General features: G+C 39.7%; 1 protein-coding gene across 2 annotated transcripts; it reads right to left on the bottom strand.

The window, feature by feature from the left end:
- Window positions 1–325: 325 nt before the first annotated feature.
- ccdc198 (coiled-coil domain containing 198) lies at window positions 326–10958 on the bottom strand. Of its 2 annotated transcripts, none has more exons than XM_031892031.1 (6): window positions 10612–10958; window positions 8363–8448; window positions 4699–4776; window positions 4052–4150; window positions 1800–1950; window positions 326–675 (listed from the first exon to the last, which is right to left on the bottom strand). In XM_031892031.1, the coding sequence occupies exons 1-6, from the start codon at window positions 10817–10819 to the stop codon at window positions 425–427; spliced, it is 873 nt and encodes a 290-aa protein (XP_031747891.1). In that variant the 5' UTR covers window positions 10820–10958; the 3' UTR covers window positions 326–424. The 2 variants fall into 2 exon arrangements, with proteins under 2 accessions (XP_031747891.1, XP_031747890.1); XM_031892030.1 differs by having other exon boundaries at window positions 4052–4153; window positions 10612–10957.
- Window positions 10959–15527: the final 4569 nt, after the last annotated feature.

Raw genomic sequence — 15527 nt, 5'->3', positions numbered from 1 at the left:
ATAATAAAACAGAACCTTGTACTTGATCCCAACTAAGATATAATTAATCCTTATTGGGGGCAAGACAATCCTACTGGGTTTAATTACAGTTTAAATCTTTTTTTTTTAGCAGACTTAAGGTATGAGATCCGAATTATAGAAAGACCCCTTATCCAGAAGACCCCAGGTCCTGATCTTTCTGGGTAACAGGTCCCATACCTGTATTATAATAAATAATGTACCTCTTACTTTTGGCCTTCAACCTCGTGCCTTTATATGGTCATGGAACTCCTCAGTGACTTATAATATCTTTATATTTTACATTATTCACTATATAAACAGACAATTATTTTGAAAGCTGAGAATTTATTTCTTTAATAGCTCAAGCTCTGATAAGGCAAATATTCGTGCCTATGGGGCAAGCCCTGAACCAGTGTAGCTGAACTTAGAATTCCCGATCAAAGAACTCATCAAATGTTGGAATCTTTTCAGCCTTTGTTCTTATTAATGCAGGCCGCTGGTGACCCCTTCTGTCCTCTCGGATCCAGCTGTCTAGTGAGTCGGTACTCGAGCTGTCACTGTATGTCTCTTTGCCACTTTGATAGTCCTTAAACCACATCTCTAGTTTTCCTTTTGTCTGCATTGGAAAAGGCCTTGTGTCCCTAGGGCTGGATGTGTTCCAGTGCCATATGTTCCCTGAAAAATGAACATTAAATTAAAAAACAGCATTTGTATTGGAATCAAATTGGTATTTGTAGTGTTGGACTGGGGCATCATGGACCCACCACAGAACCTGATGATAAGGGCCAATTACTAGTGGGCCAATCTGCAGACATTTAATAGGCATTTTACGTTACTGCTATTCCAGTATTGAAAGTTACGGCCTCTTCGGCCCAGTACAGAAGGAATGAAGACCTCAGAGCATGAAGTAGATATCCTGTACTCTGACACCAATAGCAGCATTAGCAGCCCATTAGAATTAGAAAAGTGCAGCTGCTGGGGGCACCAAGGATCACAAAGACCTCAAAGTCTGCAATGTGTACACCCTGCTGTGCATTGGTGTGCCCAGGCCACCATACTCTACCTGTTAAGCTGCATTTCTCTTAAAGTCACTGCTTTTTCATTGCTTTTTCACATACTGAACTACACACCTATTGGAGAAACTGGCAGAGATGCCCAAGAGTAGCACAGCTGACTCCTGCATAGGTTTTTGCAAACACAGCTGCAAATTAAATGGTATATATATACAGATGCATGACAAGGTCCAATACAACAGTGGGGCTTGTAGCTGCATGAATGCTCCACCTGAGTTGGGGCCCACATGGGTGATAAAGGAAGATGGATGCTGATAAGTCCATATTGGGGCATTGCACACAATTTATGGTCAACCAAACACCGTGCATCTACAGTTATACTGGAATTGAATGGATTGTGGATGCACAATTCAAGGTAGTTTCTAAGGCTTGGACTAACCTAAATACAGACACAGTGACAGCAGTGAACAATTTATGTCTTCAGGTGCAACAAGGGGCTTCCCTGTAGTTTTCCTTCCACAATCAATGTCGATCTGATTCAATGGAAATAACTTGGATTAATGTATCTTTAAAGGATTTGTACAGGGAGTGATCCTTGGTACAAAGCAAAACATGTTCTAAAAGGGGAAATTAAGTATCAGAATCAGAATTTTGCCTTTGAATAGGTGACCAGTAAAAGTTAACTTCTAATTTGGTTGCCATTGGTTACTAGACCTATTGCAAACTTTGCAACCTTTATTTCATTGCCCCAAATAATTTTGCTTTGCCTGCAATTCTACATCTCACCGTAATTCACATTGAAATCATGTTCCACATTGGGGAAATCTTCATCTTCATTACATCTCAGGGTGTTTGCTTTTGCTAGCTTAGCTTTGTTTTCTCTCATTTTCTGTTTATTGATTTTCACTTCTCTGTGGAGGTTCCTCTTTAGTTCGGCCTGTGAATGCGAATGATTAAGATGCGCAAGCAATAGAAAAGAAATAGTTGTTTCACCCATTTCAGCCTATCGGTTATGTTTAGTACAACTGTAAAGCAAAGCATATATTATTACAAGTTATTGATCCATCAGTACAGAAAGGTCTTTAATGTTTGCAGTGTCGGCTAAAGGGAAAGTTTATTTTTCCATACAGTATTATTCAGGGCTGAAGCAGAAAATCTTAGCTGGGATGTTTTATTTACAAAGGAAGCTGTGAATAAGTGGAGTTGGCAAGAGATATGATCTTTCTATACAGATTTTTAGTACAGAGAACACTGAAGTGGTATGTTAAACAATAGGAAAGTCCATAGAACAGGGTGCTTATGGTTATGGGTGACTGTATAACCTCCTAACAATTTCAATTCAGATCTAGATATTATGTGCACAACATGGGTGAGATGTCCAAAAATATGGACCTAGAAACCACAAGTTCTTGCCCTAATAGTGGAACAGCAATGTTGTTTAATGATTATCTTCCTTATAGCTGATGTTTTTTATTCTCTGCCCCCTTTGCTGCCAATAAAATGAGAGCTGATTCCATGTTCAGCATATTGACTTGAAGCATAAAACTGACAGGACTCTGGCTTTTGGCATCTCTTATGCCTACCCACTACCTTCTGATCCCTAAGCACAGTAAGTATATTGTACCGAGAGGCCAGTGGAATGCAGTCTGCTCTGCCATTCCCACGTTTGTTTTTCCCTTTCAGTGTGGAGGCACCAGGTCTGGGAGAGCTGACGCATCACAACATATGTCTTGACCTTAACTGTTTATAGTTTTGCCTGCAATACAAACTTAAATCTTATAGTACGAATTCCAAGTTCCAAGCACGGTATGTGCAGTCTGCTTATCTAGCTGGGTTTGCCCTTCAACAGAGGTTGTAGGGGCAGAGTCAAAAGTTCAGCTCACCAGAGTTTTAGGGCTTTCAGCATTAAAATAGGTTGCTGGTAATGAAAATAGCTCTGTTCTCCTGGTCAGCTCCAGCTGGTAAGGACCTACCTCTCGTGTGCATGTGTGTTCCACTATGCGCTGATGAAAGTATTGATGAAATGAGTCTGTAGAAACCATGTGCTGAACATGTTATTAGTTTCTCTAGGAACCAAAATCTTTCATCGCGTTAATGAGTTGAAGTATGATGGCGCTTCTTCATTATAGGGCAGATTTATCAATGTGTGAAATTAAAACTCACCACAGAAAAATGTGCCACTCTCTATTCAAAGCGATTTTAGATGTGTATTTATCAAATGAAGAACTTTACCTTTCACCCACTGATAAATATGCTTTAAAAAATAACATAGGAATAAAAAGAAAGTGGGTGAATTTATCTGTGGTAAGCTCTAATCTCACACCAATTAAAGGAATTAATGAAAGCAAAGGGGCATTTAGATAAACAATGGTTATGGGTTACTTCAAGGCACTGCACCATAAGGACCTACCCTTGGGTGTAACGAGTCAAGATGTGCCCCATATTTATTTGCAGCAGTGAAAGAGTTAAATAGTGCTAAATGGTCTGAAAACCTTTACTTTCCTACTCTGGAACAACTTGTGTAGGGTAATGTATGGCCTGAACTTGTTAGACTTTCAAAAAGTTGCCATGAAACTATGTAATTATTCTGTCCCTGAGACACAATTATAAACTGTAAAGGCAGGCTGTTCCACAGATCACTTTTAAATATATAAACAGATGAAAAGCTTGTATGCACCTTTAATAAATACTAATCAGCCTAATCATCATGTGTAAACTATATGAGAGATTTGCCATCTGACATGATGCTGTCGGAAGGGAACACTGCACGCTGATGGGCACAGAAATACATTGACTGTCAGACATAGATGCATGAACACAACCCACCATCCAACTTTATCTGATCTGACTTTACATTGCAGCTGGGGAATTAGATTTTGTAGGATCCTACTAAATCTCATGCTGTTGCATGTCAAGATCAGATAAAGATCTGACCCACACAGCTAATTATAATGGTTGATAATGGTTGGGAACACAAGGGCATGTGAATGGTATAACAGTAAGTGGGGGTTCCACAAAGGGCTTCTTCTCCTTCTCACCTCTTCTCGTTTGCGATTGATTTCCTGCATTTGCATTTTATGCATATGCTGTCTCCTTGTTGCTGCGTTCTTGGCTGCCGGTGTTTTTCTTTCCATCCCCTGCTATAAAAGAAATATTGGTTTCGAATACAGCATATGCAGGGATTCATTTCATTGTTTCTATGGTGAATGGTTGAATCATATCCATACCAGCGGATCCAGAACTAAGCTTCCTGTGTGCCAGAACAACCAAACTGTAAGTAGCCATCTACTTTCTGAAGGGCCAGAGGGTGGGACACATATTGTTGCCCGTGCTGTAAGGGCTTTTTTTTTAGAGAGAAGAGTGCTATGTTGTCATGCCAACTGACTGTTTATATACTGTATATATCCATGAGTGTTAGGCAGTTACAACTTAGTAGTCAGGCTCCACCACAAATTTGCAGTGAGAAGGCAGCCAGAGTCACTGTTCCGTGGCCTAAACTGCACAGAATTAGGGGTAACCATCCGTAACATACTGTATGTGAGAGCTTTTAATTCCTAGTGTAAAGAGTTTGAGTGTAAGCTCTCTGTTGGGAGAGCACTTTTAGAACTCCTGTCTCTCATAAAGTAAAGCTAGCAGGCAAAATAAACTAAATGTCATATAAGCATTGGCATCGCCCAGCACCTACCTTTCCAATAGCTTGCCCTTGGTTACTGATAATACGCTCGGCAGAGATTATAGTTGGCAGTACCACCGGCTCAAGTTTCTGCAGACAAATAATTCATTTCCAGTTTTGAGACAGCACAGGATGAAAAGTCAAACAGATACAATGTAGACATTTAGAGCAATTAAAAAGTGCTAAATGTTTTCTTTGGATATTTATTTTTTTATATCATCATTTATCTCTGAATGTTACAGGGCACAGAAACCCTGCCAGGCATTCCCTCTAAAGGGAACTGGCTGTTCTTTCAAGTCATTGGCAGCCCTTGAACAGCCTTTAACAAATAATTAAATGCAGCCTTTTTATTTTTATTATGATTTTTGCTATAGCTACTATTTATCATTAGCAGTTTTTTTGCCTGGTATGTCAGGCTGAGCTGTATCTTGCCAACATGGCTGTGAAGGCACTTCATTATTGCGTTGGCCACAGTCACACTGGAATTCTGTGGAACAGTGCTACATAATGGTAAAAAAAAATAAATCTGAAAATGGAGTATCGTATTGCCTTTATTAATGGCCTAACTTATCTTAATGATAACAACTTAAAGGGGAACTGCAGCTTTTAAACTAAAATTTGCTAAAGAGCCCCACACAACACAGAAACCCCTAATATACCAGTAATCGTTCTTTCAAAAAGTATGAATAAATACCAATTGTATATGCTGAAATCCAGCTGCAAAACAGTTCTTCTCTTTCTACATCATTTGCAATCCTGACAGGGGAGGAGGGACTAAAACACTGATGTTACAAATTGTAACAACTTGCACTGTGATGTGGTGATTGTGGGATTTGGAGGATGCAAGCTGAAGGCAGGTGAACAATCGACTACAGTAACTTTGTTTTTTTGAAGCTCAAAGTAGCCGGCCAGATCAGCAAGAGAACATGGGGCCAGGCTTAGGTAACTGTTCCAAACCATATTATTACATTAAAAATCATGAAAAGGCTGCTTATTTTTTCATTGATGTTTATTGCAAAGTTGCTTGAAATTATGTTTACTTTTCAAAAAGCTTAAGTTGTGTTTAAGTGGAGTTCCCCTTTAAAATTCTTTTCCATACACACATGGTGGTTCATTCCCTATCCTATACAACCACAATAACGAATAGTTCCTGTATGTACAGCTTTAAATGCTGGGTACAGAACAAAAAATAATATAATATAATTGAATCTACAAATCATGATACACACCAGGCTTGCCAATAATACATGTATTATGGCATTTAGGTTTGTGGTGGCCCCTTTATCAAAAATAGTGTTTGTTTTTGCTGTTTAGTGAGTCTGGTTGCATATCTATATTAGTCACTACATGGACTGTTTTCAGTGGTGTGCTGCCCTTTTCTAGGTTTCATGAACATTTGAAAAAATGGGCTTTCAAAAGAGATTAATAACAGCAGTGGTGAGTAGCGAGAGCTGACAAAGTGGTGGGAGTGTCTGAGGGGCAGATGAGGGGAAGTGACTGTTACCGTCATTAAATTTCCTAGTTACCAGGAATACAAGGAGGAAAAGGCACTTATTTGTCATTAGCTGCCCTGCACTAGAACAGACTGGTAAATCTTTCAAGTCACTTCTGTCACAGGACACCTCACTGAAATAGATTTCCATAAACCCCTGTGTGGCCATGTAGACAGCCATCAAACCCCAGGGATAAACTGGTCAGCTGAAAAGTAGCAAAATAACACTACAAACTCTGGCTGAACATCATGTGCAACAACACGATATCCAGGCCCAAGAACAATAGGTAAGGAATATGGTATATCTGTTTCTAATAAACCAGCGCAACAATGTAATGCATGGCTTGTACACTGGAGAAACAAACCAACACAGACTATTCACTAGACACCTTCTGTCTAGTGCCAAAATCTATCTTACTTGAGAAAACCCTTCAAACTCCTGAAAGGGAACCAGAACAGCAAAACACTGACAATTCCATGATAATACAGGACTCAATGTGCTTCCTAACGTATTGTCACAAAGTGTTATGCTATTTTCTATGCACACAGGGTACTATAAATGTCTGTAAATGTATTTCTTCCCTTTCTAGCTGCTAAGGACTGGCATTATCACAGTAAGACTGATGTCTGTTCCTCTGCCTCCCAGCCACCCCCACCTGAAAGCAGCCCTCCCCACCACTTGTCACTTTCCTCACGTCATTGCTTTCTCTTCCCTCAGTCAGAATGTTCCCTTCTTATTTCAGCTACAAGTCCCCGGCAGTATTTCTTGAGACTTTAGAAGGGGAATGCATTGTTTTTGCACTAATATTTTCAATTTCTTAATCTGTGAATTGAGCAAAAACTTCTCAGCAAAAACATTGGCATGCAAATTCATTTTTTATAAAAGGGGAAAATATTTGCAATTAAGGAAAATTGCAATTTGTATAAATGTGTGTAAGCGCTCCTTAATAAAATCAAGTGGAAAATATTTGTTTTATTGCCACAAGATGGCAGTGCTTCATATCACAAAAGCAAGGGATCATGTGCTAATAAAAGACACTGATCTATAATTCTTATTTAGTCCTTACTGCATTGGCACTAATGGGAACTGCAACAGAATCACAAATGTATATTAAGACATTAGCCTCTGTACCTACGCCAGAAGTGTATTTAAATCTTTATGCCACAATGACTTCTTCCAAGTAATAACTACAACAAAGAGCTACAGGCAGCTAAAAACCACCAGTATGTATGTATGTATAACTTTATTTATAAAGCGCCACAAGGGTATGTAGCGCTGTACAATCTTACAGAATACAAAATTACACACAGGGAGGACAAGTGATATAATAAATAAATACAATAAATATATATATATAAGTGCCATGTGGTATGAGACACAGTAGGAAGGAGGTCCCTGCCCCGTAGAGCTTACAATCAAAGTGAGTGTCCCTTATATAGCAATACATAGAGATCACATTCCCAATTAAATGCTTTGTCTCCACTTTAAACAATCACTAACCTGATGACATTGGGGGTGGGGCAGTGATGCTGGGGTAGGCATGATGATGTAGGGAGGAGTTATGATGCCAGGGCGGGGCTATTGCATCCTTTAAAAGCAATTGGCTAAATTTCTGATCAGTTTTCTCTTCCACTTTTCTCAGTGTTTTAAACCGGACAGAAAGTTTTGAACCAGACAGCCCTTTAAAAAACTGGTATGTCCTATTTAAAACCAGACAGATCTATCTATCTATAATCTGCCTGATGAGTAAGTCCATTCCTTTAATTAAAGGTATGGTATCTAAATACAAAAAACAGTTACCAGAAAGCTTGATGATAACCAAGCCACGTAGGTAGAAATATCACTGTCTTAATATTTAAATGTTTTTTATTTATTGGCCAGATTATTGTTCGGGTTTCACAAGGCTGAAACCTGAACAGACAGTTGAGACCCAAACAGCCCTACACGGGTACACGGGTGTGCACATCAGGCACATTGGCACCGGGGTCATCAGATGTCATCAGCGTGGTATGGGGGCCAGAAAGTGCCATGGTTGGGGCAGTGGGTGCCCTTGAGGTCAGGTACCTAATAACAAATACCCCAATAGGCACGTCTTATATCAAATAAACACTGATTTACATGTAAAAGAACTGTTACCCACAAATCCAAGCCATTCCATATGAAGCCTGTAAAATTCATCTTACTTGAAGTCTTCGAGGTGGGTGCCTCTTTATAATACTGGTCGTATTTCCATTTTCCAGAGGGATGTCAAAAGAAAGGGGACTAGGAACTGAAGAGGGGGAAAATCAGCTTTAATAAAAATGTTCATTAAATGTACCAAACACACACAAAGTAGATTTCATAAGGATCAAGACAAATTTTCAATCCTCACTATTAAGAAGAATTCAAATGTATTTTCATATTACAGATAAAATCATTTACTAGTGAATTGTGCCATTTGAATTTCCCAGTATATGAATAATTACACATTTAAAGAACCCATCCGTGTAAGGTGCCATTACTGTGGTTTAGCCCAGTTTTTGCTTAAAGAGCCAGCGATGTTAAAAATACAAAGTTGAATTATTTTTATATATATTTTTATATATGTTTGGTTTAAAGCCCATCAGGGGACCTGATTTTCAGGCCCATTTTTATAATAATTACATGTACAGAGTGCTACATGTAGTAAGTGGTAAATAGGCCTGTGATGGAAATAGGAAAGGGGCAATGGATGTTAACTGGGGGCCCAGGCCAATACGCATACTCTGTTAGGCAACACTGTTGGCTATGTATATGCCAATACAGCAGCCCATCCTAATAATTGCACTAAACACATTCTGTGCCAATAAGGGACATCTTGTGGCTACATAGAGTACACAGTCGTGTAAGTACCGGGGTGCGACTGCACTTGGGCCTTTGCACCCTCTGGGCCCGCCGGAGCAGCAAAATGGAAGGGTTGTCCTTTGTGTGCATTGCCCCCGGTGAGAAAATGAGCATCTAGAGTGGGGGCAGTTGCACGTCCTGCCCCCGGGCCCAGATAGTTATGTCACTGAGAGTACAAATTTCACTCCTGTGTACATACTATATGTAGGGGGAACTGGCTCGGCCGAAATATTGTACAGGTACCTTGAGCCCAGGACAGTGACAGCTACAACAGACAAACCTCACCAGTATTGTGTGTTTCAGGGACCTGACTGGAATATGATACTCACAATAATGTATATTATGAAACTGTGACTTTCAAATGGGCTTTTAGTGGGTAACATGGCAGCCTTGCAGCACTGGGATTTAGATGTTCTCCCCATGGGTTTCCTCTGGGTCATCCAGTTTCCTCCCACACTCCAAATACATACAGGCAGGTTTATTGGCTCCTGATAAAATTGGCCCTGGTGTGTGTGAATGTGACAGGGACCTTAGATTGTAAGCTTCACTGGGCCAGTGATTGATATGATTGATATTTAATCTCTGTAAAGAACTGTGGTGATGTTTTAGCACTATATAAATACCAGGGAATAAAGTGTTATTTTCTCAAAAACACCTCCTTTAAAAATAAAAAATAATAAAGTTGCTAAAGTTCTTAGGGAAGGATTTTAACTTTTTATACAAGTGCGTCAGACGTCCAGGGCAGAAATTAAGTGCAGTGCACAGAATGATGATGGTTACGATGCATTGAATGTGTTGGAAAAGCTGTAATTTTATCGAGTCACCAATGATTAACTCCTATATGTGAAATATTAACAGCAGTCACTTGTGTGCGTGTGTGCTCATATTCAGCACTTCACATACCTTTCCACCTCCATGGGCAATGCTATTCTGAGCTGAGTTAATAATTGAGCCACAATGCACTCAGTGGGATACTACTGCAGTCCTCCTAAGGTTCTATTCTTTAACATTTTCTTTAACTCAATAAAAATTCATATTACTCTCATGTATGCAAGTTACTTCATTATTATAGCCCCACATTTGTATTGCCAGCACACATAAAATATCTTGTTTTGTTACCATATTTTTTTCATAGATTGTAAGCTCTTTGGTTCAGTGAACTTATTCCTTTTTTTGTATTGAATCTCATGGAATGTATTTCTTTGTTCTCACAAATTACTTTATTTATTATGTATATTATGTATTATATACTGCAGCCATGTTTGTGTTTACTCCTTGTAAACCACTGCATGATGCATTTAAGGTTCAATATCAATACATACATATAATACAATATTTTCTAATAGAAGTGTAGCTTATTGATATGAAAAATGATGCATATAACATAACATGAATTTGGGAGGCACAGAGAGGAATTTTACCCAAATCTGATTCATTGCCACCATCTGATTCATTATATGAGTTTTCAGAGATGTGTCCTTAGAAAACCCAAATTCTAGAACCCAGTAGACATTTGATTTGAAATCCACTGCAGATTCCCCCATCCCTGATAATGCACCATATTATTTACCTATTAAGCCTCGTCCATAAAGAGTTTCTCTTAATGGAGGAAGTTGTCGTTCCCATATCAGGTTGCTCTGTTCCACTCTTCCATAAGAAGACAAGCTGTCTGAGCCATTATATCCAGGGATTTGAGCTGGCGAGTCAAAAGCATCTTTATTTTCCAGTGGTGTCACCTTTCTCACCTTGTGGTTAAATTTTGAGCCATTTATCCCCATTTCGGGAATGAGAAAATCAATGTTTGTTTCATTTGTCCAAGAACAATAATCAGAAAGTCTTGGAGATGAGAGTTTTTTAGGCTCGTCACATTTTGTCCCCAGTGGGAGCTGAAGTTACCTGTTGAATGTGTGGTTTCTATGGACACATGCCACTGCAGTGTATGCCAGTCCAGCCAGTTAAACATTTACATACAGAAAGTAACTCAGTGACAGGAGAACACAAATTTGTACTACTTATTCACTCCCTAGTGCATGCATACAGGCAATACCCTATTATTCAAATAGAGGAGAATTTATTATATCCCTCAAACATAATTTCCATCAATATGCATAGTGGTTTGTAGTGTGAAAATATACCCATACAGTCAGGGCCACTATAAGTGGGGGGGGGGGGGGGGTCATGGAGGACATAGTACACATATTGAAAGATTATTTGAGCAGAATATACATCAAGAATGTTCCTCCTGCAGTGCTCTAGCTGTTCTGAACTGCAAAACTTTGTTTTCCAGAAACCTGTTATCCAGAAAATTCAGAATTAGGGGATGGTCATCTTCCATAGACTCCATTCTAATCAACTAATTAACATTTTTCAAAATGATTTCCTTTTCCTCTGTAATAATAAAATAGTACCTTGTACTAAGACATAATTCATTCTTATTTGAGGCAAAACAATCCTATTGGATGTATTTCATATTTACATTATATTTTTTGCAGACAAAGTATGGAGATCCAAATTACAGAAAGACCCATATCTGTGATATATCAACAACTCTTGGATCACCCGTGGTTCATGTATCACCACCTCCCCACCCACCAAGGCAGAGGCCCCACTTTTTGTAATGTCAGTTGTCCCTTCAAACTCCTACCTTGAATATTGGCAGATTAAATTATCTGATGGGGTCAGTTTATAATCAGGGAATATTTATGAATATTACAAACTCTACTTTATTTATTATGTGCAAGGAGGGAGGAGAGGGGCTGTCTTTTTTATTGCCCCAAAGGCATCTAAAGAGCACATCTTGCCCAACACTGGCCTGAGCAGTTGAATGAGTGGAAATTGTGGTTTGTGCCTGTTTCTATTTCCAGTTGTCCTGCTTACTCTAGTGAGCTGTTGCCAGCTGAGAACACTGCTCCGAGGAGGTCGGCTGTAAATACTGGCACTTGCCAGCTGTCTTGTATTTGCCTTGCAGATGACTGATACATTTTCCTGGAACATGGGAATTATTTGGGGTTGTTTCTGCACTCTTGCCTGTGCTTCCTAACAAATGTTTCTGATCAGGTAAGCTTTTGTGCCAATGATAGTTAGATAGAAGTAAGTCATTTGCAAAACATGTCCCCACTTACCCTTCCATAAATGGAAAGTATCATTTGTGTTCCCAAAATACCTTGCTTACCAAGATGCACTGAGACACCGGAGCAGTATGCCACATGTTATGGGGAGGAATGGCATGAAAGGTCAAGAAAATATTGCAAAGGCTTTTTAGATTTTTTAAAGGAAAAACCCAAACAATACAGGTCTCTATAAACATATCTTGTATAAAACAACTGATTTATCTAAATAAACCATTTGCATTAAAATATACTTTTTTGGTAGTATGTGCCATTGGGTAATCCTAATAACAAATTGCCATTTTAAGCACTAAGAGCCGCCCTCACTAACAAGCCAAGGACACACATAAGGGTCATCAGCCATTTAATCGACAAAGTTCTGGCTTTTACTCCCACACTTATTCCTGTTACAGTTACAGCTGCATTATTTCTGATCATGTGATCTCTGAGGGAGCACACAGCCCATCACTAAATGATCATGGGAAAGGATGTAAAAGGGCAATATTTACTGATATATATATATATATATATATTCCAATAGGCCCCTTAATGATATAAACTATCTGTTGGTTAAGTATTTATTCTGTGGGTATAGTTTTCTTTTATGTTCAAGACTCCATTTTTCAACATTTTATCCAGGCCTCTTTAGGTTGCATCCTTTGTGTTTAGTAACACAAACTGTTTGTTTTTACTTTGCATATCTAGTTGGGATGACATGAGTACCTGCTCAGTTACCTATGTAGTTGTCATCACTCCTTGCTGATGGTCTAGACTGAGCATTGGCACCTCGACCAATACTTGGTAAAATCTCCTGTTTATAACCAGCATTATTTTCTTGTGCCCCTTTAGCTTGTAAGAGATATGAAAGCTTTGCTATATCAAAAGTCCTACTTTAATTAAAAAAATATATCTATAGATATACATAGATATACTGTATCTATCTAAACTGTTTTTACTCCAATCTCACCCTAACTTAATGACTTTTAAGGTATATGTAATCAAGCAAATAGGCATTCTCCCTAAACCTTACTCTAAGCAGTTTTTTGGATCTGCCCCTCCAGACCCTGCTCTTATATCAGCTGTCTCAGCACAGTATCCTGAATGGCTGGTGATACCACCACTTATTACCCTGCAACACCCCCTGTCCACACATGGGCTAAAATCTGCAGCCCAGTAACTTGTCTTATAGTTCAATTTGGTAACATAAATAGAAAGGCAAATTGCAATGACCCAATGTCTATAGGCTAATCTATCTAATCACTAGGCAGAAGTTCTTGCATTGCCAAACCAATCAATAACCCCTGTTCATATGCATAGCAGGGACATTGTTTGATCAGCCTCCTTATAAAATTATCATCAGTGAATTATGGATCTGAACCTCCATTTAACCAGCACTCAGAGTATTTATAAGCAAATTCTTTTGCTGGAGTCACTGCAAAATTCCACATTTCGGCATTGGAAAAAATTCCCAGAGTGGGGGAAAAGTCGCGGTCACGCCAAAAAAGCCACATGATATCAAAAAAGTTGCAGTCACACACGTCAAAAAAAGTTGTGTGTTACCTGCATTTCACAAATTTTTTCCTGCTTCACAAATTATTCAGCAGTTTTGCAAATTTTTTTGTGAAGCAAACGGGGCAAAATAGGACACATTTGTTCATGGCTAGTTCAGAGTAAAGGTAGCCATACACAAGCCGAGTGTATGGTCCCTTGGACCGATTCAGCAGCTTATTGGCCCGTGTAGGGGCAGGAACGAGGGGCATGCCTGACCGATATCTGGCCCGATATCGATCGGGCAGGTTAAAAGATTTAGTCGGATTGGGGACCGCATCAGCTCGTTGATGCAGTCCCCGAACCGACTGCCCCATTGCCGCTATTATAATTCGATCGTTTGGTCCTAGGGCCAAACGATCGAATTAGCCTACATGTTCCCCGATATCGCCCACCCGTAGGTGACCTCGCCAAGCTAGCAGATCTTCACATGTATGGGCACCTTAACTATATGTAATTACCCGCCAAGGTTCTGCTTTATGTTGCTTTAACAAGTGATTTTGACGTGACCTTAACAAAGGCCTTTTTCCAGACATTACAGTGGCGTATTTTTAGAAAGTGTTGCTGGTAGCGTTTAAAAAAGCTTGTTTTACTTATATTTAATCCTACAGGCCTGCTGCATTGTCTAAGTGCACAGAAAGCACTTACAATTGTAATGGGAAACCAGCTGGGATTTATCCTGCAGGCAAAAACCTTCTGCAGTCAAACGGATAGGGCTGAGCTCATAGGAGCTGATACAGCACACAAAGAACTGGAGGGCCCTTTCAATGCCTTGGTAATAAATTACTTATCTGTGATATATGTATTAATAGCATTGTCTTCTTTGATTATGGGAGACATAATGGTGTTCTTTTGGGGCCTGCAGCAAGTTGCTGAGCTCATATGCAAAATTTTCCTCAGTGCAGCACTTTGCTATGGCTTTGGATTCCTTGAACTAGTACGCAGCGCAAGAGTTAAGGTGGCCATACATAGGCAGATTTCAGCTGCCACTTTGGGTCCTTAAGACCGATTCTGTAGATTATCTCCCTGTGTTTATGGCCCTCTCACAAGCCTCCCTGACCAATATCTGACCAAATATTGATTGGCAGGCTTGATTTTTTGTCGGCTCAGGGGCCGCATCGGCTCATTGATGCAGTCCTCGCTCTATCTGCTTAAATGCAATGGCCCTAGGGCCAAAAGTTCACATTACCACAATATGACCCACCAAAGCTAGGTATATCAGGGGAAAGATTTGCTCATTTGGCGAAGTGACAATCTATTGTCACTTGTCAATAGTTTGGATTTGAGGATGCAGTACAAAGTAGGGTTGCCACCCAATTGGTATTCTTTCAGCCAAGCCAAGCGTGGGACTGATATTGCAAAATTCCTGGCCATGTACTTGCTGGTAAATTTGTAAAACCTAGTCTGCGCCCAACCCGCCCAAGCTGCCCCAAAGCCCTCTCTCCGCCCCAGCAAACCTGCCTACTCACCTAATCACTTCCTGGCTCAGCCAGCCCCCTAAATGTTCCACCCTGAAACATTACAACTCTGCCCCCAAAAAGCCACGACTGTGACTGCTGTTTGCCCTGCCCCATCCCTACCTAACTGGCCAGTGAGGCCTGAAGAAAAAGGTGACAACCCTAAACAAGGAATATTGGCATACCTCCCATCAAACCAACTGCTAAAATAGAAAAATACAGGGGGAACCCTCCAATGCTAATTGAAGTATTTTATGGGATTGAATATCTGGAAACCCATTATCCAGGAAGATCCAAAATACAGTAAATTTATTTTATATAGTGTCCTATTTATACAGAGGTTCTTCTTTTCTGAGCTAGCCTACATCCATGTT

This window comes from Xenopus tropicalis, chromosome 8, assembly GCF_000004195.4.
Source record: "Xenopus tropicalis strain Nigerian chromosome 8, UCB_Xtro_10.0, whole genome shotgun sequence".
NCBI classification, from domain to species: domain Eukaryota; kingdom Metazoa; phylum Chordata; class Amphibia; order Anura; family Pipidae; genus Xenopus; species Xenopus tropicalis.
Note: the sequence above shows the minus strand (reverse complement) of the source record. Positions and strands in the feature narration are given on the sequence as shown.

Coding starts and splice junctions, on each gene's coding strand:
- ccdc198 (XM_031892030.1), bottom strand. CDS start 10,819: ATGGGGATAAATGGCTCAAAATTTAACCACAAGGTGAGAAAGGTGACA. Junction 4,777..8,362: donor ACCCACCTCGAAGACTTCAA/GTAAGATGAATT, acceptor ATTTGTCTGCAG/AAACTTGAGCCGGTGGTACT. Junction 1,951..4,051: donor TCAATCGCAAACGAGAAGAG/GTGAGAAGGAGA, acceptor TCGCATTCACAG/GCCGAACTAAAGAGGAACCT.